A 27,682-nucleotide genomic window follows, 5' to 3' on the forward strand; every position below is an offset into this window, starting at 1 on the left:
TATGTTGTAAGTGAAGCTAAGTCGTTTAGCCATGTCCGACTCTTTGTGACCCCATGGACTGTAGCCTATCAGGCTCCTCCGTCCATGGGATTTTCCAGACAAGAGTGCTGGAGTGGATTGCCATTTCCTTCTCCAGGGGATCTTCCCAACCCAGGAATTGAACCCGGGTCTCCCACATTGCAGGCAGACGCTTTACCATCTGAGCCACCAGAGAAGCCTTGTATGTTGTAAGTTGCTTCTTTCTTGCTGTTTTCAAGATTCCGAAACTTCAGCTTTTGACAGTAATTATGTGTCTCAGTGTGGGTCTCTGATTTTTTCCTATTGGGAGTTCTTCAGCTTCCTGGATGTGTAGATTCATATATTTCATTGAATTTGGAACATTTTCAGCCATTATATCTTCAAATATTCTTTCTGCCCCTTTCCTTCTCTCCTTGCCCTTTGAAATTCCTATTATACATATGTTGGTATACTTGGTAGTGTCACATAGTCTCTTAAGCTCTGTTCATTTCTCTTCTCTCTTTTTTTTTTTTCTGTTTTTTCAGACTGGATAGTATTAATTGACCTACCTTCATGTTCACTGAAGATTTTTCCTGTGTATTCAAATCTGCTGTTGAACCCCTTCACTAAAATTTTCCTTTCAGCTATAGGAAATGTTTAGTTCCAGAATTTCTATTTGATACCTTTTTAATTTTTTTTTTTTTACAATTTGTATCTCTTTATTGCTATTACTTCATACCTCATTCTCCTTGTTTCCCTTAAGTTCATTAGTGTACTTTCCTTTAGCTCTTTGAGGATACTTAGGACAGTTGATTTAAAGTCTGTTTATAGTAGGTTCAATATCTGAGCTTTCTCAATGATAGTTCCCATTCCTTTCTTTTCGTGAGTCATACTTTTTCTTTTCGAGCATAATTTCTCACTGAAAATTGAACATTTTGTGTGGTAATTCTGGAAATAGGGTTCTCCCACCTCCTCAGGGTTTGTTGTTGGTGCTGGTGTGGGTTGTAGTCATTTCTTTAATAATTTTTCTAAATTCCTTTGTAAACACTTTGTCAAGCATAGTCATTCAAATCTCTGTTTCATTACCAGCTGATGATCTGACAGAGATTTCCTTAAGTTCCTGGATCCAAAGAGTGGGAAAGACAAACTCTCTAGACGCTTGCAGATTGGCTCTGTGGTGGGCATTCTTTCAAGGCTTAGCCATTGTTTACCATTTTACCTTTAACTTCTTGCTTTCATGGAAGCTAAACACCAGCCAGAGGTGAAAGTTTAGGATCTGTTGAGGTTTTCCTCTTAGTAGTCATTCAGCCCTAGCATGTATAGTCCCTTCCAGATTCATGACTATATTTGGTTTCTTTAGTTTTTGACCTTGAACAATTTAAAAAGTACAGGTGAATTATATTGCAAAATATTCCTTAATCTGAATTAGGCTGGTATTTCCTCATGATTACAATCATATCTATTTGTCTATTATAAACTATGAATTCATAATATCTCTAACTCCATTCTAATGTCACAGAGTACAATTTAGTCTTGCCCTTTATACATGTTACTCCCTTCTCCAAAGGGGAGAAAACTGATTCCCATTATCTGCAATACATTTACTCATTTGCTCAGGCTTAGAATACAAGAAAGATAGTTTCACAGTTGTTAATTATCTCTGCAAAAAACAAATGTAGAGTTCAATATTTGTTACAGTTTTAAGTAAAATCCACTTATGGTGAAATGCACAAATCCAATATATAATTCAATGAGTTCTATAAATACATATCTGACTAACCCAGGTACATACTATATTTGGGTTGTAGGACACTTTCGCCACCCCTGATGTTTCCTTTATGCCCCTTTATAGTTAATTCCCACCATATTTTTGCACCATGGATTAGTTTTGCCTATTCTAGAACTGCCTACAAATGGTATCATCAACATACATGCTTCAGTGTGCAGCTTCTATGGCTCAGCATAGTGCTGGGGAGATTCATCCACACTCTTATTAACCAGCAACTCATTAATTTTGATTGCAGAGTAGTATAATAACTTGACAAAATAAAAATAAATAATTTATGCAATTTGTTTTATGTATTAATTATATTGTGCATCTAATATTAATGCATACAGTAATATCAAAACTTATTCATTCCTTTACTGATTAAACACTTAGGCATGTTTCAGATTTTGGCTATTTTGACTTTCCTACAAGTTGTAACTTTTTTACTTGCTATTTTACTTGCAAGTAAAGTTGAATATGAGTTCTAGTTGCAACACATCTTTGTCAACATTTATGTTGCCACTTTCTTTAATTTAGCCATTTTAGTGGTTCTCTCATCATGGTTTTATTGAGCATTTCTCTGATGACTAAATATTTTATGCACTTTATGCACTCCGTTTATTGGCAATTAATATATCTTTCTTTAGGAAGTATCTGTTCAAGCCTTCTGCCCATTTTTAACTGGGTTGTCTTTCATTACTGATCATGAAGTGAAGTCGCTCAGTTGTGTCCGACTCTTTGCAACCCCATGGACTACATGTAGCCTACCAGGCTCCTTTGTCCATGGGATTTTCCAGGCAACAGTACTGGGGTGGATTGCCATTTCCTTCTCTAGGGGATCTTCCTGATCCAGGGACTGAACCCGGGTCTCCTACATTGTAGACAGACGCTTAACTGTCTGAGCCACCAGGGAAGTCCATTACTGATCATCGTATGTTCTAGATATGAGACTCTTTTCAGTGTCTCCAAAATGACCCCAATGTTTCTTGCCTTCTGGTATCCATGTCCTTATGTAGATCTGGTCTCTTCCCACACTGAATTAGAGCTGGTCTGTGTAACTAATAGAATACAGTTCAAGTGATAATGTATGACTTCTGATGCTAATGCATAAAAGGCACCTTGCTCTGCTGGAGGGAAGCCAGCTGTCATCAGAACAGAACAGTCAAGAAGCAGGCATTTGGACAGCCTACAGAGAGAGGATGTGAGGCCTCTCAGTAACAGTACTATCTTATCAACCATTTGAGTGAGCTACATTAGAAATGAATCTTATACCCTAGGTCAAGCTAGATGACTAAGGTCCTAGCCAACACCTTATTGCAACTTAATGGAAAAGACTGAGCCAAAATCATGTAGGCAAATTGCTCCCCAATTTCTTATTCACAGAAAGCATGAGAGACAAGAAATAATAATTGTCTTAAGCCATTAAGGTTTGGATTTGTTACTGGGTAACAGATAACAAATACAATCAAATATGTACTAAAAGTACATTCTATTAGTCTGTGGCTTATAATTTCTATATCAATAATCAGAAGTTTTAAACCTTCATGAAATCTAATTTCTCAATTTTCCCCTTATGGTTATTGCTTTCTGTATGCTATCTAATAAATTTCTGCCTATCTCCATTTCATAAAAATATCCTCGTTTTTTTTTAGAAGTCCTATAGTTTTAGATTTTATACTTACGTCTATGATCCATTTCAAAAGAATTTTATGTACAATGAAGTAAGGTGGTAAGGTTTATTTTTTAAAATAAGGATATATAGTTATTTCTAAGCCATTTGCTGAAAACATCTTCCTTTCTCCATTTAATTATTTTGGTACCTTTGTTAAAAATCAATTTACATGTAAGTGTGCATCCACTCTTCTTTAATAGCTTCTGACTTGAGTAGCCTATTTTCTTTTGAAGGTCTTTTGATTACTAGCAAAACATATGATTGTTTTCCAAATAATTTAGATTGAGAGAGACTGCATGAGATGCATTTAGGGTTATAGTTTAGGTCTAATCACCTCCACCACTAGGGCAATTATAAAATTTGCAGAGATAATAAAGATGTCACTGAACAGACCTGAAATTGTATACTGATTGAGAATTACTATCAGACCATATCTCAATAGGAGTTATTTTACATTGATGCTTTACAGTGCTAGTTTAGTTAGTGTGATTTTCTCCTAGAGAAAAGCCCTCTAAATGAGAAAATATTTCTGTTTGCAGGGCTATATAGAAGACCTCTGCTGTACTGAGTACAGCTATAGGGACCAGGAGAGGCCAAAAGAAGGTAAAATTGCTCTACATAAGAAAAAGTTGAAGAAGACATCTGGGAGAAGAAATATAAAAGGAAAAAGGACTCTTGAAAGGTGAGCCAAAAAGGATAAGGAGATGTGACCAGAGAGGAAGAGAAAGTATCAAAGCTGGGAAAACGGAGAAAAGAAGGCAGGTGAGCACTTATGGGCACATGTGTATGTGTGAGGAAGGACAGAGAACACGTATTTTGCAGTAGCTCTTTAAAAACAAGAAACAAAGATGTTTAAAGAGGACTTTTAAATTAGTCATGCTTTGTGATGTGCCCTGTGCAACAGTCTTCTGTCTCTTTCCATACTTCTGGAGTTGGGATGGGGGCAGGAGAGAGGGAGAGAAGTTACATTGTGTTTTCTGAGGCATCCACACAGCAAAGAGTAATTCAGGTATATTTACGATTATACAACTATCCATTAACTCTTAAGAACTTACAAGTGGGTTTTCAAGTTTCTAAGACTCAGACAATTCTTATAAAATTCATAATATATATTAATCACAAACACCAAAACTATCATAATACCATCATAACTGATCTATCAAATTAGTTAGGAGGAGAATCAAATATATATGTCAAGATTTGGAAAGAAGAAAATAAATTTTTAGATTATTTTGTGTTGCATGAATGTTTCTTAGCTGATCTTTTCAAATCAAAGGCCCGATTCTACCATAAAATGATATCCTCAAGTCAAACAACAAAGCCAGAGGAGAATCTGTGAAAATAGATATATTTGAGTTTAATAATGAATAAATCTTTAAAAGCACCAAAGTATGGTGAAAATGGAAACTCAAGATTTAAAGCACAGTGGAAGGAAGGTTTTTGGTTATTTTTTCTTATTTCTAAAGTCTTTTCAATGTTTCATTTTGCAAATTGAGAATGTCAAGTAAACTGTTCCTTCACTTAATCTTTTAGATAAAGCTTTATCTTTGACTAAATTTTAACTCACTTTTGTTCTAAGCAAATACCATTTATACACTTCAGGAGGCATAGAGCAAGAAAAACATAGTCTTCCTTAGCAGACTGATGGTAATGCTCATTTTCTCTCACTGTCTCAGAGGTGGTTGTTTATATTTTTTGTTACTAATGAACACTTAGCATTAATATGCATTTTTACTAGGAAAACCTATCATAATGATTTATACTTAATTCAATGTTATAAATTCAATATATATAATGAACATAACAAGAGAAACTAAAAGGAAGATATCTATATAAAAGTTAAAAGAAACAGAATATATTCCAATTCTGTTGTAAGACCATACAATATGAGATTAAGCAACATATTAACATATCATTCAGTAAAAAATTTATAGAGACTTATTTCATATTAAAGTTCCTCAGGTTAAGATTCTAGCAACTACTTCAGTGTATATATGTTGACAATTAAACAGAATTGGGTATTTTAAAAAGAAGCAGTACTTGCAGATACCTTACAGAGCACTATACTATTTTACATATCTTAGAAGCTGCATATCAAACACTACTCCAATCACCTGAATCTCTGAAAGAATGCAGATAAACTGATCACAACAGAATTTCTATTCAAGTTACTGACAAATGTTATTCCCCTTCTGGAGAACAAAACTATGCAAAATATTTCAAAGCAGTGGGCTCACTGACTTAAAATGAAATTTAATTGTTTCACCATTCATTTACATGACCTAGTCTTAGATCTTATGTTTTAAAATTTAAAACATAGCAATAGATTCAATATCACTAGAACATTCAAATTACTGACCTCAAGTACAAAGAAATTAATAACCTCATAGGAGTCCTGGCATTGATCTCAACTGCACCATATCTAAGTCTTTTAATTTTTTAGATAAGCTGAAAGACTTAAGCAAACTTAGAACAAATCAGCAATTACATGTGTAATATACTTCTCAGTTAGTCTAAAACCTCAAATTGTTTCACCAGGATGGCTTTATGCTGAAAGATTCACACTCTGGTTTCTTACCCATCACAAAAACTTATAAAATATCTGGTTAAAATTGGAGGAGACCATCAGGAGACATGGGACTGGGATTTCCAGACACGATTCAAACAAACTTATTAATACTCACTGTGCTCAAACACAGTGAATATTATAATAGGTTTGAAGAAAATAAGGCCAACAATTTTGCCTTCTAGGACTCAACTAGATAAAGCCAAAGAAAAAAAATCGTATCTAGGAGCTTAAACTCAATTACTTATTCTAGTTAAGATCTACTTTTCAAGTTTTATAAAGTAAACTTTTTTCTGTTGAATAGAAGTTGATGGACTATGCCAGCAAAATAGATGCTAACACATCATCTAGAACTTCAAAACATCTCTGGTATATAGAAAATCTGATAAAGAACACAGCTTTACTATTTAAATTAAGATGTCATCTTTTATGAGATGGAAATAATTGGATTGTTTTAATACTAACATTTCTCTATGTTGCTGAAATACATTTCAAAGCCTGCCCAAATCTCTCAAGAAGTACTTGAGGTTGTATTTCAGAAACAATGATAATAATATGCTTCTTCCAAAAGATGCAATGTTTGCATATCATTTCCAAATGATAGTAGTATTCCTACCTAAGGCTGGGTTAAGGCCAGGAAAGAAGGATGTTAGAAAGAAAGAGAAAATTCAGCAATTTCCTCATGCAATTAATGCTCACTCTTCATTGTTTAGTTGGTGCATAGATAGGTGCCAAAGCCTTGTAAGATATCAATCTTAAACAATCACACTATTCTCAAACAGAAAATGTTGCACAGTTAAAGTACGTGTTATTCTTCTTTTATCTCATACCTGAACTTGCAGAAAGAATGAATTTGGGGATATATCAGATGAAAATTAAATTGAGATGTTTCTAATTTATATAGTTCATGATTTCTTCTATTCCTAACTCAGTTTCCAAATTTTTTAAAGGTATTACTGAATTTGAGGCAACAAACACAAATTTCTGTGCAACAAACTACAGAACGTGAATGCTTAAGATCCTGGAAACTTCACTCTTGCAGAAAGCCGTTCTCTTTTCAGTCCCAATTCTAGCCACTTTAGCTCTAAGAACTCCAAACTCCTAGAAGACAAATGCTTTCCTACTTCATTAACTAGATGGCTAGAGAGAATAAGGATAATAAATGAGGATGCTTTAAAAAAAAAAAAGTGGCAGAAGATTTGATTAATGCAATGATAAAAATTCAAAAAAGTGTAATGCTACAGAATTCATTTCAAAGAAATGACATAACTTTACTGAAATGATCTATTTCAGTTCTTAGTATCTGATGAAGTGTTATCAAAACCCTAGATGTGGAAAATCATCAAACGTGTTAAGTTTCTACCACATTATGCCTGCAAAGTTGCTTCAAGGCAGCTCTGGGTGGGAGAATCTATATTTTGTCATTACTGATTATCTGCTATCCAAATCTAAGAATTTAATTTTGAATGTTGGCCACTCAAATCAATCAGTGCTGAAAAGAACTGTCCTGAGCTCAGCAGCAAGACTGGTTTTAGTCACATGGGTTAGAAAAGGCTTCCTTATCACTCTGTGGGAAAACAACCTCACATACAAATTTTGAAAAATAAGTCAATAGTGTTGCACCTTCTCCTATTTGGAAAACACTTTCAAGAAAAAATACACCATAGGAAAAAAGGAAAAGAGCTTCATTCTGAGGATCACTGTTCATACCCTTGATTTACACTGTTCTAGAAACTACCATTTCCTAGGAAATCCTTTGGATGAAGAACTTTCAAATCACTTCAAAGTCAAACAGCAATGATTAAAGACATATTAAGAATTATAGTTTGCATGTTCTCTGCGTGCATGCTTAGTCACTCAGTCATATCTGACTCTTTGCGATGCCATGGACTGTAGCCCACCAGGCTCCTCTGTCCATGGAATTCTCCAGACAACAATAATGGAGTAGGTTGCCATTTTCTTCTCCAGGGAATCTTCCCAACACAGGGATCAAACCTGTGTCTCCTGCATAGCAGGCAGATTCTTTACCCTCTGGGCCATTGGGGAAGTCCATTCTATGCTAGGTACTGCGTTAAACACTTCTATTATCTCTTTTAAGTTCTTACTGCAATTCTATGAGATAGGTGATACTATTACCTGCACTTAACAGATATAAAACTGAGGGTTAGAGAAGTAAGAAGCCCAAGGTGACAATGCTATAAAGTGGCAGGACAGGTCGTGATCTGACTCCAGAACCCATGCATGAACCATTGTATGTTGTATTATATCAAATGCACAAAAATACATCAGGTGTCTATATGGTGGTTTAGTTGTTAAGTCACGTCTGACTCTTGCAACCCCATGGACTGTAGTCTGCTAGGCTCCTCTGTCCACGGGATTCTCCAGACAAGAATACTGGAGTGGGTTGCCATTTCCTTCTCTAGGGGGATCTACCTGACTCAGGGATTGAAGCCGGGTCTCTTGAATTGCATGCAGATTCTTTATCAACTGAGCTATGAGGGAAGCCCAACTATTTGCAATTTCTAAAACTGATAATGCAGGTCAAATACTGTTGGAACAAAACAGTTAGTTATTGTAAAATACTAATCTTGAGGTTTAGCTTGTATTAGCTTATTTATCTTGAAGATGAAAATCTATGCACATCATATTTTTATGCCTTGATTTGTTCAAACACGTATTTTAATAATTTGCAAAATAAGTATCACTAAAAGAATGTAATGATTCTCTATAATCTTCTTAACTAGTAGATGTTAGGTTGATTTATAATTGGAGAAGTTTCTTCTTTTTTTACTTTACAATATTGTATTGGTTTTGCCATACATCAACATGAATCCACCATGGATTGGAGAAGCTTTTTAAGTTTAGAATTTTTTTTAAAAAGTGCACCATGGCACAGATAAATATGCAAACCAAGAACCGTCCTCTGCAATCAAAGGTCGTCAACACATATGAGTTGAGAAATCATTTTTAGCCATCCTTAGAAGAAATAAAATGTTTTGAGTGATTTTCACAGAAATCTACTTGTGTAACTTTCAAACATGCTAGCGTGTTTGTGCTAAAATGATTTTTTAAACTAAGTTAGTTTGGAACAAAGTCCTTTCAGATTGAAGTGAATTTCAAATTTTGTTTCATGATGGAAATGCTAAACAGAAAGGTACTGGAAATGTAATGGTTAGTCATGTTTATGCTTTCAAATCAACAATGATAAATCAAATGGGTTCACAGTTGATCCCAAATTCAAACACAACAAAATCTAAAATAAAAATGTATTTAAAGACATCTTAATAGAAGTCTTAATATTTGGGGTAACCATGTAAACTATACCCTCCTTGGGAGCACTTAATGATTATATTATTGTTTCTTTGTTCAAGATGAATAATCAAGGACATGGATCAAATCAACAGACTTTAGCAGTGGTGGAACTCAGGGACTGGAAAGAGACATTACAGTCACTCCCTATAGAAATATAATAAGTACTGACACCATTCATTAGCTGCATCTGAAGAATAGCACTCATATTGTACTACCAGGAAAAAAAAACAACAAAATGATTCCAGCCTTTCCACAGGCAACAGGAACTTAGCATGCAAAGGACAAATCCCTGTAAGGAAGCAAGCAAGAAAGCCCTCTCCTAAAAAGTAACTGCTCATTGACCTTTGGAAGCTTAAACAATTTTTACTAGTGTCACCAAAATGAGTGATGTTTATAGAACCCAACGTAAGTAAACAATCCCCCCACTACCTAAGAAAAAGAGCTTATTATTTTTAATACAAAAGGCTTATTAATAAGAATTTTTAGCTGCTTCCTACAAACTGTCCTGCCATAAATAAGAGAACTGGAAGCGGCTTTCCTCAGTCGCAGGTGTTAACATCTCATTTGATTTACGCTCCTTAGTACTTTGCATGATGGTTGAGCCATAGCTATTCTAAAACAAAATCTCTGGACTTAAGCAACATTGATAATGAGGTTATCAATCAATTATTTTGATATAGTAGTTTAAGTATTTGTTGATTTGTTTCAGAATGTAGTTAAAGGAAAATTAAGATAATCTACAGAACCACTAACAGGATGAATGGTTTGGAGGGTTGGTAAGGAAACTACTACAAATACATATACCATTTTAAGAACAAGGAAGCACAGGGAAAATGTTGTATAAAAATAAAGAACACCCTATAATCTTCACTAATTGATTATTTTAAGCCAAAAGATGTTTTAATTAAGTTTTACATTTTATTAAGAAATGCAAGAGTAATGTTTTTAGTAGATATTTTTGAATACATTTTAATAGCTTATAAACTATAAGTCTAAATCTTCAAAGATCAATTTGAAAAGTACTTCTTATGTGTGTCCTTGAAATTCTCCTTTGTCAGCCTACAAATCTATATATTCTTTTTCATCATTTTCTCCATGTATTTGCTGCTTTTCTAAGTTAAAGCTGTTGTTTAGCTCAAAAAAGCAAAATAATGAAGTGTTTCTAAATGCTTCATCTGTTTACTCTTGTCATTTTACTGAGTTAAGTACAACTAAGTAACTGCTTTATCTGTATTTATTACTTAAGAAATTTCAAAAGAAAAAAAAAAAGGACTAATTTTTCACTTGGAGTTACTGTTGTCTCACCATCACTGTTATAGTTTAGCCAGGAACATGGTTTCCCTACTAAGACAATTTAAATGACCCAACTGAGTATCTACTATACAATGTTTAAAACAGTTTCTTTAACTTTTGTGTGACACATAATGTTAAAACTTCCTTTTAAATTATGCTAGGTTCTATATTCTAAAGGACTTGTGAAGTGTTTGACCTGTCATATTAGAGATAAAGTACGTTAATTTAAAGTGACAGGAACTGAATCATTCTAAAGGGAGCAGGGAAAGGACATAAGCATGCACTGAACCTTTATCCCTGCAGCATTACTATGGGTTTTGAAACATTAATTAATTTAAAGCACATGCTGCTGAGTCGGTACCTGCCAGAAATCCTGATCAGAAGATGAGAAAAAGAAAAAAATTGACATTGTTTGATTATGTGAACAAAAACTCCTAAATTAAATATACATGTATCACAAACTATTATAACATATAAAGGACCAAATGAGATTTGTAATAAAAGGACTGAAAATCTGTAAACAGGAAATGAGAAATACATAGAAATATTTTATATATTATCTAGTAGGTACAGTAAGACAAAACAAAACAAAAACCCAAGTAATTCATTTCTTAACCTTCCCCTAAAAAACATACAATTTCAGAAAAACTTCACAACACTATAAAAAGAGAATACATGAATAATTAATGTATTAAAGGGAAAGCAAATATTTAACTTTTTTTCATAGGCAGTCAAGCCATTATCATTTCATGACATATTTTTTAACTTCATGGCAAATTTGTTGCTTTACTAACCATATTTACCATATAGACAAGCAACTCAGATGAGTTCAGAGGATTAGTAACTACTCTACGGAAGAGTTCAGTAAAGAAGAGTTTCAGACCTTAGAAACAGGTCTCTTGCAAATTATATTGCCAAAATAAAGGACTATTCACATGAGCAACAAAAAGCTAATCATGAAGTCCTAGAATGAAGGCCAGCATTGATGAAAGCAGTTAAAGTTAGCTGGGTATCACTCCAAAATATCTTCAAATATCAATGGCTTTAAAGATTCTTTTTTTTTTTTTAACAAATAAACTTCACTGGCTATTAAACAGAAGTTGACCTGAATTTATTATACTTCTCAAACCAAGCTTAGTTCCTAACTAAAAAATATATGCTATCAGCAGTTTAGAAGCCTAAGGCTAAGACTGATGTGACAGAGGCCCAAAGGCCTTACAGTACTGGGGGAGATGAGTCACTGTGACCACAGAACAGCCCAGATATGAGAAATCAAACCAGAGGTCTCTCTCCAGTTTATAGATCAGCCATTTAATCGCTGACAGCTGCTCATTACAGAGATGGCACAGGGAGATTTTCATAGGATTTACATGGGAAGAAAAGAACAATGGAGAGAGCAATTATGAAGAGAGTATGCTTCTCTCTAGCATTTCATGCAAATGAAGAAAGAAGATAACACACACAACAGCAGCTAACTCCTTCCATAAACTGAGTAAAGGGCTCCAAGTAATGCAAAATAGCTATAATCTGTAGAGCCAGATACTTTGCCTTTTGTCCTGTTTTTATAGTTACAGAAGATAACTGATACTCAGAGATTAAGTAGTCTCTTGCCCAAAGTTGTATGTGGCAGAATTCATATATGAATACAGGATTGTCTATACCCAAAACCACATTAATCTCATCCTGTGCTTTTACACACTAATAAATATAATAATCCAGAATTCTGTATTTTTCAAATTCAGTTCAGCATACCTACAATATCTACCAATCATTTACATGTAGCTATCAAATACTGAGATGCTCAAATTGTACATCTCTTGTAAAATATTTTAGACACCAAAACCAGATTTTCTGAGGGCTGTGGTGTGTACAAAGAACTAAAATTGCTAATTTGTAAGAAGAGAGAAAAGTGAGAAAATACTTTTTAAAATTATTTAGAGAACTTCAGATGAGAAAGAAAGAAGATGAAAAAATTTGAGACTAAAAATAAAACAGAAAAGTACAACAGGTGTAAAAGGATTTTCTGAAATGCTGAACCAGTACTTGATTTCATTTTGGTGATGTAATTACAGTGTAAACTTTTGCTTATCTAAGGCTATAGGGTAGCTCGAATCAGATGATGCAACATTTAACACAAAACCATCAATATTTGAAAGACTAAATAGTTCAGTTTCTAACAGGAATATTATTTTCTCAATAGAAAGTAATCTTCATTTTAATGAGCCAAGATCCAACTTTCAAATATAGATAACAATCTTCACTTTAAGAGTGATGGTTTTGATTAAAAAAGAAAAAGGAAAAAAAGACACAGCTTTTTTCAAAATGCCAACTGATATTCATGGCATTTGAGAAAACAATGGAGGAAATGACAGTCAAGTTGAAATTCTTCTAAATTCAGGTATTGAAATTTGTGTATTTCTTGTTTACTTTCTTTAAAATTTAACACTGTGTTTTTTCAGGTTAACATAGGCTTCTAATCCAAGAAGAAAAAATTAACACTCTTCAACAAAGTGAAACACCAAGTTCCTTTTTGTACAAATAACATTGTTAATAAAATAAAAGAAATAATTGACAAGAGAAATTTCTATTTACAAATAGATCATATACACAAACAGCTCAGATACATGAAAGGAGATAGATAATAGCATAGTGATGATGCTAAAGCTGAAACTCCAGAACTTTGGCCACCTCATGGGAAAAGTTGACTCATTGGAAAAGACTCTGATGCTGGGAGGGATTGGGGGCAGGAGGAGAAGGGGACGACAGAGGATGAGATGGCTGGATGGCATCACCGACTTGATGGACGAGAGTTTGAGTGAACTCCGGGAGATGGTGATGGACAGGGAGGCCTGGCGTGCTGCGACTCATGGGGTTGCAGAGTTGGACACGACTGAGCGACTGAACTGACTCACTGACTGACTGACTAAGACAGTGGATCAGCTAAGAGTCCAGTTTGGACTCTTGGCTCCACCAATTACCAACTGTATGATCTCAGGTTAAAAAAAAAGAAGGCTAATTTACTTAACTTATATGTATTTTAGTATCTTATTTATAAAATGATGAAAACAGTAAGCTATCTGAAAGAGTGGTTGTGTGCATTAGAATTATTATGTATAAACACTTGGAACAGTTCAGTTCAGTTCAGTTCAGTTCAGTAGCTCAGTCGTGTCTGACTCTTTGAAACCCCATGAATCGCAGCACACCAGGCCTCCCTGTCCATCACCAACTCCTGGAGTTCACTCAGACTCAAGTCTATTGAGTCAGTGATGCCATCCAGCCATCTCATCCTCTGTCGTCCCCTTCTCCTCCTGCCCCCAATCCCTCCCAGCATCAGAGTCTTGTGCTTGGTAGATAATAAATACTCAAAAACTTCGACTATTGTTCTTTTTCATATTATTAGTAGTACTGACAGTAATAGCTGCCTCAAGAGACAGAGTCAAGCATTTTTCATTTAGAAATTTTACTTTCAACTAAAAAACAAACCACTGACAACTAATGAATGAATGTGTTAATGGAGTTTTCTTTAAAGGGCCAAATTATCATCCCTAAAATAATATGTAATTATGAAATATCTGTGGAGAACTTCAGGCTTCAGATAATTGAAATACTTTATGTATCCTCTTGGAATATCTTACAATTTTTAGGATAAATACAAACATGGATCAAAAAAATGAAGCAGAAACAATAAAATTCTTTCTATATATTCTTATTTATCAATGCACGTGTGCCAAGTTACTTCAATTGTGTCCAACTCTTTGTGAGCCGATGGACTATACCCTGCCAGGCTTCTCTGTCCATGAGATTCTCCAGGCAAGAATACTGGAGTCGGTTGCCATGGCCTTCTCCAGGGAATCTTTGCAACCCAGGGACTGAACCGCCATCTCATTATGTCTCCTGCATTGACATGAACTGGGAAGCCCTATTTATCTATAGAAAGACCTGAATAAATATACCAATTCACCAGGAATTTAGAACTGACTGGTTTTGAGTCTGTGAAAAGGAAAACAAAGGAGGGGAGGAAGTATATAATTAACAAAGTAGAAATCATAAGAAAATCAATCCTGCTATTAAAACTTGAGCAAAATTAAAGTAATTCAAATATATATGAAGAGTCACCAAATCCTTCAGTTCAGTTCAGTTCAGTTGCTCAGTCGTGTCCGACTCTTTGCGACTCCATGAATCACAGCACGCCAGGCCTCGCTGCCTATCCCCAGCTTCTGAAGTTCACTCAGACTCAAGTCTATTGAGTCAGTGATGCCATCCAGCCATCTTATCCTCTGTCGTCCCCTTCTCCTCCTGCCCCCAATCCCTCCCAGAATCAGGGTCTTTTCCAATGAGTCAACTCTTCGCATGAGGTGGCCAAAATATCGGAGTTTCAGCTTCAGCATCAGTCCTTCCAATGAACACCCACAACTGATCTCCTTTAGAATGGACTGGTTGGATCTCCTTGCAGTCCAAGGGACTCTCAAGAGTCTTCTCTAACACCACAGTTCAAAAGCATCAATTCTTCGGCACTCAGCTTTCTTCACAGTCCAACTCACATCCATACATGACCACTGGAAAAACCATAGCCTTGACTAGACTGACCTTTGTTGGCAAAGTAATATCTCTGCTTTTCAATATGCTATCTAGGTTGGTCATAACTTTTCTTCCAAGGAGTAAGCATCTTTTAATTTCATGGCTGCAGTCACCATCTGCAGTGATTTTGGAGCCCCCCAAAATAAAGTCTGACACTGTTTCCACTGTTTCCCCATCCATTTCCCATGAAGTGATGGGACCAGATGCCATGATCTTCGTTTTCTGAATGTTGAGCTTTAAGCCAACTTTCACTCTCCTCTTTCACTTTCATCAAGAGGCTTTTTAGTTCCTCTTCACTTTCTGCCATAAGGGTGGTATCATCTGCATATCTGAGGTTATTGATATTTTCCCCAGCAATCTTGATTCCAGCTTGTGCTTCATTCGGCCCAGCATTTCTCCTGATATACTCTGCATATAAGTTAACTAAGCAGGGGGACAATATACAGCCTCGATGTATTCTTTCCCTATTTGGAACCAGTCTGCTGTTCCATGTCCAGTTCTAACTGTTGCTTCCTGACCTGCATACAGGTTTCTCAAGAAGCAGGTCAGGTGGTCTGCTATTTCCATATCTTTCAGAATTTTCCACAGTTTATTGTGATCCACACAGTCAAATTCTTCAGTTCAGTTCAGTTCAGTTCAGTTGCTCAGTCGTGTCCAGCTCTTCGCAACCCCATGGACTATAGCACATCAGGCTTCCCTATCCATCACCAACTACCAGAGCCTGCTCAAACTCATGTTCATTGAGTCAGTAATGCCACCCAGCCATCTCATCCTCTCTTGGCCCCTTCCTCCCGCCTTCAATCTTTCCCAGCATCAGGGTCTTTTCAAATGTCAGTTCTTAGCATCAGATGGACAAAGTATTGGAGTTTCAGCTTCAGCAACAGTCCTTCCAATGAAGATTCAGGACTGATTTCCTTTAGGATGGACTGGTTGCAAATCTGTGCAGTTCAAGGGATGCTCAAGAGTCTTCTCCAACACCACAGTTCAAAAGCATGAATTCTTCAGTGCTCAACTTTTGTCATAGTCCAACTCTCACATCCATAAATGACTAGTGGAAAAACCATAGCTTTGACTAGAGGGACCTTAGTTTACAAAATAATGTCTCTGCTTTTTAATATGCTGTCTAGATTAATCATAGCTTTCCTTCCAAGGAGCAAGTATCTTTTAATTTCATGGCTGGAGTCACCACCTAAGTGATTTGGGAACCCAAATAAATAGTCTCTTACTGTTTCCATTGTTTCCCCATCTATTTGCCATGAAGTGATAGGACTCGATACCATGATCTTAGTTTTCTGAATGTTGAGCTTTAAGCCAACTTTTTCACTCTCCTCTTTCACTTTTATCAAGAGGTTCTTTAGTTCTTCTTCACTTTCTGCTATAAAGGTGGTGTCATCTGCATGTCTAAAATTATTGATATTTCTCCCAGCAATCTTGATTCCACCTTGTGCTTCATTCACCCCACCATTTTGTATGATATACTCTGCATATGAGTTAAATAAGTACGGTGATAATATGTAGCCTTGACGTACTCCTTTCCCGATTTGAAACCAGTCTGTTGTTCAATATCCAGTTTTAACTGTTGCTTCTTGACCTGCAGACAGGTTTCTCAGGAGGCTGGTCCGGTGGTATGGTATTCCCATCTCTTTCAGAATTTTCTACAGTTTATCATGATTCACACAGACAAGGGCTTAGGCACAGTCAATGAAGCAGATTCAGTTCAGTTCAGTCGCCCAGCCGTGTCCGACTCTTTGCAACCCCATGGACTGCAACATGACAGGCCTCTCTGTCTATTGCTAACTCCCAGAGTTTACTCAAACTTATGTCCATTGAGTCAATGATGCCATCCAGCTATCTCATTTTCTGTCGTCCCCTTCTCCTCCTGCCTTCAATCTTTTCCAGCATCAGGGTCTTTTCAAATGTGTCAGTTCTTTGCATCAGGTGGACAAAGTATTGGAGTTTCAGCTTCAGCATCAGTCCTTCCAATGAATATTCAAGGCTGATTTCCTTTAGGATGGGCTGGTTGGCTCTCCTTGCAGTCCAAGGGACTCTTCAAGTGTCTTCTCTAACACCAGAGTTCAAAAGCATCAATTATTCAGCACTCATCCTTCTTTACAGTCCAACTCTCACATCCATACACGACTACTGGAAAAACCATAGCTTTGACTAGAGGGACCTCTGTTGGCAAAGTAATGTCTCTGCTTTTTAGTATGCTGAACTAAGATGTTTTTCTGGAACTCTCTTGCTTTTTCAATGATCCAGCAGATGTTGGCAACTTGATCTCTGGTTCCTCTGCCTTTTCTAAATCCAGCTTGAACATCTGGAAGTTCACAGTTCACATACTATTGAAACCTGCCTTGGAGAATTTTGACCATTACTTTACTAGTGTGTGAGATGAGTGCAACTGTGTGGTAGTTTGAGCATTCTTTGGCATTGCCTTTCTTTGGGATTGGAATGAAAACTGACCTTTTCCAGTCCTGTGACCACTGCTGAGTTTTCCAAATTTGCTGACATATTGAGTGCAACACTTTCACAGCATCATCTTTTAGGATTTGAAATAGCTCAACTGGAATTCCATCATCTCCACTAGCTTTGTTTGTAGTGATGCTTCCTAAGGCTCACTTGACTTTGGATTCCAGGATGTCTGGCTCCAGTTGAGTGATCACACCATCGTGGTTATCAGGGTCATGAAGATCTTTTCTGTATAGTTCTTCTGTGTATTCTTGCCATCTCTTCATAATATCTTCAGCTTCCATACCATTTCTGTCCTTTATCGAGCCCATCTTTGCATGAAATGTTCCCTTAGTATCTCTAATTTTCTTGAAGAGATCTCTAGTCTTTCCCATTCTATTGTTTTCCTCTATTTCTTTGCATTGATCACTGAGGAAGGCTTTCTTATCTCTCCTTGCTATCTTTGGAACTCTGCATTCAAATGGGTGTATCTTTCCTTTTCTCCTTTGCCTTTCGCTTCTCTTCTTTTCATAGCTATTTGTAAGGCATACTCAGACAACCATTTTGCCTTTTTGGATTTCTTTTTCTTGTGGACAGTCTTGATCACTGCCTCCCGTACAATGTTATGAACTACTTTCCATAGTTCTTGAGGCACTCTATCAGATCTAATCCCTTGAATCTGTTTGTCACTTCCACTGTATAATCATAAGGGATTTGATTTAGGTCAAAACTGAATGGTCTGGTATTTTTCCCCACTTTCTTCAATTTAAGTCTGAATTTGGCAATAAGGAGTTCATGATCTGAGCTACAGTCAGCTCCTGGTCTTGTTTTTGCTGACTCTAGAGAGCTTCTCCATCTTTGGCTTCAAAGAATATAATCAATCTGATTTAGGTATTGATCATATGGTGATGTCCATGTATAGAATCTTCCCTTGTGTTGTTGGAAGAGGGTGTTTGTTATGACCAGTGCATTTTCTTGGCAAAACTCTGTTAGTCTTTGCCCTGCTTTGTTTTGTACTCCAGGCCAAATTTGCCTGGTACTCCAGGTATCTCTTGACTTCCTACTTGCATTCCAGTCCCCTATAATGAAAAGGACATCTTTTTTGTGTGTTAGTTCTAGAAGGTCTTGTAGGTCTTCATAGAACCATTCAACTTTAAGTTTTTCAGCATTACTGGTCAAGGCATAGACTTGGATTACTGTGACAATGAATGGTTTGCCTTGGAAACAAACAGAGATCATTCTGTTGCTTTTGAGATTGCATCCAAGAACTGCATTTCAGACTCTTTTATTGACTATGATGGCTACTCCATTTCTTCTAAGGGATTCTTGCCCACAGTAGTAGATATAATGGTCATCTGAATTAAGTTCACTCATTCCAGTCCATTTTAGTTCACTGATTCCTAAAATATTGATGTTTACTCTTGCCATCTCCTGTTTGACCACTTCCAATTCGCCTTGATTCATGGACCTAACACTCCAGGTTCCTGTGCAACACTGATCTTTACAGCATTGTAGTTGACCTCCATCACCAGTCCCATCCACAACTGGGTGTTGTTTCTGCTTTGGCTCCATCTCTTCATTCTTTCTGGAGTTACTTCTCCACCGATCTTCAGTAGCATATTGCGAACCTACCGACCTGGGGAGTTCATCTTTCAGTGTCCTATCTTTTTGCCTTTTCATACTGTTCATGGGGTTCTCAAGAGAATACTGAAGTGGTTTGCCAATTCCTTCTCCAGGGGACCACCAAATTCTATACCATAAGAATTTCAGTCCCCCTGCTAACATCTTCTAACTAACATCTTTGATCTGCAATACAATTTACTCTTAAAAGACAGGAAATCTCTTGTATAACTTACTATATGTATCAAGGAGTAATACTGTACTTGACCTTATTGGCAGACTCATATTTTATCTGTGATATGAATAATCACAACTCAAAGCATTCAGACCATTACAGTACAGGAAAAAAATGTGCCCCTACTCCACTTGGGGAAACAAGACTTTTCCCTAAAAGGAATGGAATTTTAAACTTTACTGATATTAAAAAAAAAAAAACTTTTACCTAAGTAAGTAATTAAAAGCATTTGGTTATATTAAAGCTTTGACTTCTAACTACAGCTCTCTTTTTTATTCTTGCATATCATCTTTTTATTATAAACACTATAACTGGTATTTTCTTTTCTAGACTTTGACTGTACTTTCCTTTCTTTCACCTCAATGTGGACAATGTTTCAATATGATTTAAAATATTTTCCTTTTCCATGTATATAAATATTCTTGTCAGCATCATAAAGGAGATGGAAATAAAACACATGTTAATTCTTTCTCCAAATTAGGAGAGATTCTAAGGGGGCTATAATTACAAATAGTGAAAAGACTCATTCCAGAGGCATGATTTTTGAAAAGTTCAGGGAGAGGTTAGGGGAAAAGGGAACCTGATAGAAAGGAAATAGTAAAAAATCTGTTTTCTAAAAAAGAAATATATTTTGGAATGATAATAACAGACGACTAGTTTCAACGGGCAATTCATCATTATTTAAAAAAAGAGTATTAACTACATCAAAGACAGCATGAACTTTGACTACTTCAGTGCTCTGGGATACTGGTATTCTGTGAAGAAACAATTTTACCTAGACAATGCAGTTTTCTACTGTAACTTGAAAAAAAAACAACTCATGGCAGGTAGGGCTTGAAATAGAGAAAATTGACTATTACAGACAATAAGAACAGAAAATATAAAACATAATTTTTAACTTGTGGTATGCTAAGGAAAAAATGAAAAGTAAGAGAAACAGGAAAATGAAGGGTTTCAGGACAGCAATTACATGAACAAATATTTGACAACTATGTAAAATAAAGGTTCTATTTAGGAGGGTGCTTTGTCTTATAGAACAATTATTGGGTGATAAAAAGTTAAACTCAGGAAAAAGTACAGCTTTCATTAAAGAAATAATTCATGAAATAATGGCATTAACAAATCATGACGAGAATGTATAGATACTATGGGGAAAGAATGCATTTTTAAAAAAATCTATGATATATTACACTAAAAGAAAAGCCAGACAATATTCTGCGTTACCATCTGTATGCTAGTGCCAACACTCTAATTATAATGATTTTCAAATATCCTCAAATAGAAAATCTGAACTCTTTTTTAAGTGTTGAAGTTTTTAAACTAGTCTGAATATTTTTAAAATATCATTTACCTACAAAATATAATCTTTTTAAAAATTATTTATTCATTCTTTTTTTTTTTTTGGCTGTGCTGGGTGTTTGTCGCTTTGTGCAGGCTTTCTCTAGCTGCAATGAACAGGGGCTGCTCTCTAGTCGTGGTGTGCCTACCTCTTGTTGTGGTGGCTTGTCTTATTGTGGAGCACCCGCCTAGTTCCTCCAAGGCATATGGGATTCTCCCGGATCAGTGATTGAACCTGTGTCTCCTGAACTGGCAGGTGGATTCTTTTCCACCAGGGAAGACCCTACAAAATATATTCTTAAAAGGCCACTGACTGTAGTTTCTTTATACAAGGCCTGTGTTAGCAGATAGTTTTGAACTGCATAAATGCTGCAAGTTTCAATAAGTGCATGACTTTTCTACAAAGGAAATTGCTAAGCATCCTTAGAGTAAGGGTATGCTAAGCATCCTTAGCGTACATTAACATATGGTAGTGATGAGCTCTGGAAAAAAGATCTTCCCCCCGCAAAATCAAAAGCTGCTTAATCAAATTCAATTTCATGAACTATCAGTTGAAACAGCAATGTTTCATTTACTTCTTGAAAATTCTCTGGTCAAAAAGAAGAAAACATGAAAAGTAAGGAATAACTGCAACTATTTGTCAATATCATTGGGCCATTCTTTTCTACTTTGCTGGAGTTTGTATGAAATTCAAGTACAAATGAGAAAACACTCCAGAAAAATGATACTACTTCTACATTTCTTCTTGCTCTTATTGACCAAAAACACTAAAGTACAATTCAACAAGAAGGCAATAAAATAAGACAATTTCTTAGTGGTCAAATGGCAGACTTAATTAAATGGTATGCTGAATGTTAAAACAATGGAGAAATAAACAGGATGAAAACAAATATTTCTCTAAGCAATTTATAACTAGTTCATCTTTCAAGTTAAAAAAAGGAGAGAGGGAGAAAGAAAATTATCTGTTTAAACATCAAAATAAGTTTGAGAGGAAACTCAATTGTTTTCTTAGTAGTAATTTCTACCAAGTTTCTAACCATCATGCATGAAATTTACTATAATTATCACATACATCTGTTTTTTTCAACGGAAATTACCTTAGGAGTTATGTACTCTGGAAATTGCTATTCAACAACTGAGATTTTCTGACTCTTGAGAGAATAAGAGTCATGAAGATTCAAAGGAAAGAATTAAGATCAACACTTGAATTGAAGGAGGAAACAGACAGAACAGGCTCCATCTTGAACGCAGGACTCCATCTTGGGCCGGACTATGGACTTTGAGCTATACGCCCAGTATCTATGGAAATGACATACCAACTGGAAAACCAGGCCCTCTGGATGGAACCCCAGGGCTTGTAGCTAGACTCTCTGTTGCCTAAAAGAATACCCTAATTATCTGTGTAACCGAATAGAATCATAAATTCTATTTTGCTTATTGGGGTATGACCACAGGCCTATTGATAATTGTCCAGTTAACTATCTAGGCTTAAGGCATATGAATCACGGGTTAACTTTGATTGTATCTTTCTTTTCCTTTGTTCAGACTAGTTTCAGGGAATTTGGGGAGGCGGGTTTGGGCACGTGCACTTAGGGTATATAAGGTTTTCAGAAAAACTGGTCAGGGTCCTTGGCTAAGAGGAGACTCTGCCTTGGGCCCACTGGTGTAATAAACTGTACTCCACTATCTGCATTGTTCTTCTGAGTGAGTTTGTTTCCCAGAATGCATGGCTACCACAGAATAAGCATTGATTCTTATAATTATTGAGGGAAAAACTTGATACAATGCAAAAATCCCTAAAAAAAACTACTAAGTTAATTAAGTACTGAATGAAATTTGCACTCTTCATTATTTGAGATTTAAAAACAGTAAAGAAACTACTTTCTTCAACTTCATATGAAATAAAGACAATTCATAAAGACATAAACTAGACGTGACTAAGTTTAAGTACCCCATTTAGGAAGCATAACCTTCACTCCTTAAAATAAAACCTTAATGATCTATTTGATAGAGTACAGGACTTAAATGAAGAAACTAGTAAAGGAATTAAACATGCATATCATTATGCGGATGAAAGGGGAATTTGTGCACTTTTTCTGAGGAACAGGCTAGCTGGCTCAGGGTCACTGGCTCAGTTTTATATCTCCTTATGTTAAGTGTCCCATTCTTTTATTCTCTTTCAGAATCTGTTCCCCTGGATGAAGTCAACTTTTACATGCCTGAGTCTCATATAAATCGTACTTTCAAACATTATAACATTGATATCCTTAAATCTTGCCTTTCCTACTCTGATTTCAGATTTTGTGCTTCAGTGCATAAACATTTGCAACTATAACCTGTTAAGACTGCCTTCCAAACATAGAAGCACTGCCATTTTTGTCTCCATAGCAAGAGAAGTACACAAATACTTTAAATTATTTTTAAAATTTATTTGCCTTTTATTGAACGATAATTGCTTTATAGAATTTTGCTGTTTTCTGTCAAACCTCAACATGAACCTGCTGTATGGCTCAGGAAACTCAAATACTTTATATTTTTATTACATCTTACTCTTGCTGTTTTATAAAGATGAGTGGAAATTGAAAAAAAAATGCAAACAACACAAATGATAAGAAATGTAGAGGTCATAGATTTAAATCAATTGAAACAAAAGTAGAGCTCATCAGTCAATCCAAAAGTTGCAAATTTCTAGCATTAAGTTGACAAGTACTGGCCAAAACAGGAGAAAATAAAGAGCACGTATAAAACATGAGTTACTGCCGGGAGCCAGCACGAGGAGTCCCGCCCGTGGCAAAGGTCATGAGGTTAAGGGGTCCAACAGGCAAAGGCGAGTCTGGCCTTAAGGGAGCCTCACTGGATTTTCTCAAGCATCTACCCCCAAAACCAGAGTCTGTCTGCTGTACTGCATTATGCTATTTGCTTACGCTTCTGACATTAACAGGGGCTGTCCCACCACCACCTTTTTCTAAGTGAAGTGAAGTCGCTCAGTTGTGTCTGACTCTTTGCGACCCCGTGGACTGTAGCCCATCAGGCTCCTCTGTCCATGGGATTCTCCAGGCAAGAATATTGGAGTGGGTTGCCATTTCCTTCTCCAGGGGATCTTCCCAACCCAGGGATCAAACCCGGGTCTCCTGCATTGCAGGCAGATGCTTTATCCTTTTAGCCACCAGGGAAGGCTCTGGAAAAAGTTAATTTAGAGCTTTTAGATAATAAGTCTCCTGGGCATAATAAGAGTGTTTCAATCCAAAAACCCTTCTGATGGCTTTCTAGCCTGCCTATAGGACTCTTACAGCTGCACATGTGATTGTTTGTGGCCTCCAGACCGCGAGAGGCACAGGAAGCTCAAAACATCCTAGGAATGTAGGGGCTTCCCAGGAGTCAAAATCATTAGAATAGGACTGATTAAGGGTTTCATTTGTTGGGCCAATACTTGCTGCCAAATTTTCATATCTTTTATTTGTTGATATAGTTGGTATATAGAAAAAGCAAGTAGCAACATAGATCTTTGAGTTAAGTACCTTCTTTGTTATAACTCACTGCACCTTTGTTCTATAGGGATGTAACTTTAGTGCTTTGAGGGTGATGCAGATTAAAGAAAAACACTTCAGGGGAAATGAGATTAACATTCATTAAGGAAGAGAGCCATAAAGTGTTAACAGGCCTCTTGGCCAGAAGATAATGTAAAACACCTGAGATCTTTTGTATACAAAAAGATACACAGAAAGGGTCAGGACTGCTGCCCCTGCATGACTCTGTATTTTCCATTATGTAAAACTTAGGGTATATAAACACCTTTTAAAAAATAAAGTTATGGGGTTTTTGCACAAGCTTGGCCTCCCCCGTGTCAACTCTCTCTCTCTCCTTCTCCCTCTCCCTCCCTCTCCTTTTCAGGCTGATCCCTTGGAGCGGAGGCTCTCCATGTCTACTTATTTGCCCGGGCTTCTAAGACCCACGAGAGAGGGAGCCCAAGGCGGGGCACCCTCCGCTATTCAAGCGGACACCTGTGGCCTAACGTAGATGGTGCAAGTTTCTTGTCTTGAAACTTTATTAGCTTTCCGTGTAAACCAAGGAATATCAGTCTCTTTTCTCCACTAATTTTCCTACTACACTATTTTTTCCTAATCTCTCTTTATATTTCTAATTGAATAATTATTTCCTAAGATGCCAACTCCATCCCCTGTTCTAATTACCCTGGAACCACTGGGGTTGGACCCTGGCAAGTTACTATTAGGGCTTCTATATTTGGGAGTTCTCTAGGAATGGAAATTCCCCTTTTAACATGTAAAGTTGCTGTTCGACTTGCACATCTTTATCCAACTTCTTTACATGTTTTCAGGTTTACAAAAAAGGACTGAATTCTCATGTTATGCTGGATTCCTTCAGCAGCCAAAAAAAAAAGTGATCTATAAAATTGATTTTGTTGTACGATATTAGTGACATCATGAGTCATACCTCCAAGGAATATGCAATTGACTAGTTGATTTTTCCCAATAGGTCAGTCAAACATTTTATTGGTTACCTCCTTCCTAGGCGCCAAGCATACTCTGGACTCTGAGTGACGTAAAGATAGATAAGACAGGGGCCTAACCTGCCAGAGACTCTGAAATCAGACCCTGACACCAGTGTCTGCAGTAACCCTTTATATGGATAGTAGAGACACTAAGGATCAGAGAGAAGATGGGATTGTCCCAAAGCAAAGCTAGAACTCTGAACCTGGGTCTCCTAGCTTCTAAATGCCCTTTCTTTTTGATCATTCTTTCTTTTAGAACATGTGATTTTAAAAAGAAGATATCCACGGATGGAGGCATTGTGCCACCTGAATAGAAAAAGTAAATTTTAGGCTGGAAGCCTTGGCTTCCAAGATCTCTCAGATCTCTCAACTTTTAAAGCAGCCACTCATTCTTTCTGCTTGTGCAAGAATCTGGGCACTTATATCTTCACCTTACCAATACATGTAGTTTTATATAAGGATGCAAGATTGACACATTCCTGCAACATCAGCTTCTATTAACCCTGACTTCTACCCGTCTAGAGCCTAGTTTGTAATCCTGCCTTTTCCAGCCACTTCATGATTTTCCTTCTGACTTCCTTCTTGTTAAGCTTTGTAAAGCCATCCCTGGCTCGATCTTCTTCCTGCTGTGCTTTCTTCCTCCACTTTAAAACAGAACTTTTACTTTTCTCTCTGACTCTGTGTAATATTTTCTTTTTCTTTTTGGAGAATTCAGTCTGAAAGGGAAAAACATGTTTAACTGACTGTTTTGAGATAATAAAATTAAAAGTTTCATTTTCTATACTTAATGATTTAATTATATGATTTATTCAGGCATAAAATAAATTGAAAGTAATATAATGTAAAATTTATATGTATATTGGGGTGCTCTTCATAATTGCTTTAAAACTACTAGTAAGGACTTCTCCAATTTTCTTGTTAGGGTTATGACCATAAACTATCAAAGTCTAAGGAAAGTCAAATCAGATAGGTGTTTTTATAAGAAATATAATATTGAGGAGTTGTTAACCTTTATAATGGCTTCTAAATTAAAATTCAAATGTCAAAACACACTCAATTAGCCCTCATTATATACAGCAGACAACCCAACAGTATTACTTTATATGCAAAAACACAGAAGAACCTTCTGCTTGATTTTTTCTGTAGAACCATTTGAAGGCACTTACAGGCCTCCCAATGTAAGCACCAAGCTTTTTCAGTAAGATGAACAAGTATTCAGAAATTTCTCACAAATAACTTTAGAGAAACTTTCATAAACAACAGGATATACATGTTGTGTCGTAGTTCACTCACCTTTCCATCAAAGCGTTTTATTGTATATTGATCCAGACCCAAGTCTGTAAAACAGAAAAAAATAATGCTTAGTCACTGATTATAACTTGGGTGAAATACATGAAATGCTAGCTCTCAGTTTTGTTTCCAATCCCATTGAGACGGTTTAGCTACAACATTATTTGAACAGAAATGAAAATTCTGTCCCACTTTCAGACTTAAAGTGTTGGTACTAAAAAATACCAATCCTTTATTTTATATATGAGAATGTGAAACTCTTAGAGATAAAAAGAGTCCATTTGGGTCATAAGGTAGTTCTATTTGCAATTTTTTAAGGAATCTCCACACTGTTCTCCATAGTGGCTGTACTAGTTTGCATTCCCACCAACAGTGTAGGAGGGTTCCCTTTTCTCCACACCCTCTCCAGCATTTATTGCTTGCAGACTTTTGGATCGCAGCCATTCTGACTGGTGTGAAGTGGTACCTCATTGTGGTTTTGATTTGCATTTCTCTAATAATGAGTGATGTTGAGCATCTTTTCATGTGTTTGTTAGCCATCCGTATGTCTTCTTTGGAGAAATGTCTATTTAGTTCTTTGGCCCATTTTTTGATTGGGCATACACACCGAGGAAACCAGAATTGAAAGAGACACATGTACCCCAATGTTCATTGCAGCACTGTTTATAATAGCCAGGACATGGAAACAACCTAGATGTCCATCAGCAGATGAATGGATAAGAAAGCTGTGGTACATATACACAATGGAGTATTACTCAGCCGTTAAAAAGAATTCATTTGAATCAGTTCTGAGGAGATGGATGAAACTGGAGCCGATTATACAGAGTGAAGTAAGCCAGAAAGAAAAACACCAATACAGTATACTAACACATATATATGGAATTTAGGAAGATGGCAATGACGACCCTGTATGCAAGACAGGGAAAGAGACACAGATGTGTATAACGGACTTTTGGATTCAGAGGGAGAGGGAGAGGGTGGGATGATTTGGGAGAATGACATTCTAACATGTATACTATCATGTGAATTGAATCGCCAGTCTATGTCTGACGCAG

General features: G+C 36.3%; 1 protein-coding gene across 2 annotated transcripts in view; it reads right to left on the bottom strand.

The window, feature by feature from the left end:
• MICU1 (mitochondrial calcium uptake 1) overlaps positions 1-27,682 on the bottom strand; it is a 238,321-nt gene that overhangs the window by 145,032 nt on the left and 65,607 nt on the right. For both annotated transcript variants that reach the window (XM_069572031.1, XM_069572032.1), the window contains exon 5: positions 26,631-26,674. In XM_069572031.1, coding sequence (XP_069428132.1) covers positions 26,631-26,674 — 44 coding nt within the window. The remainder of the gene's footprint in view (positions 1-26,630; positions 26,675-27,682) is intronic.

This window comes from Ovis canadensis, chromosome 25 (assembly GCF_042477335.2).
Source record: "Ovis canadensis isolate MfBH-ARS-UI-01 breed Bighorn chromosome 25, ARS-UI_OviCan_v2, whole genome shotgun sequence".
In the NCBI taxonomy this organism is placed as follows: Eukaryota; Metazoa; Chordata; class Mammalia; order Artiodactyla; family Bovidae; genus Ovis; species Ovis canadensis.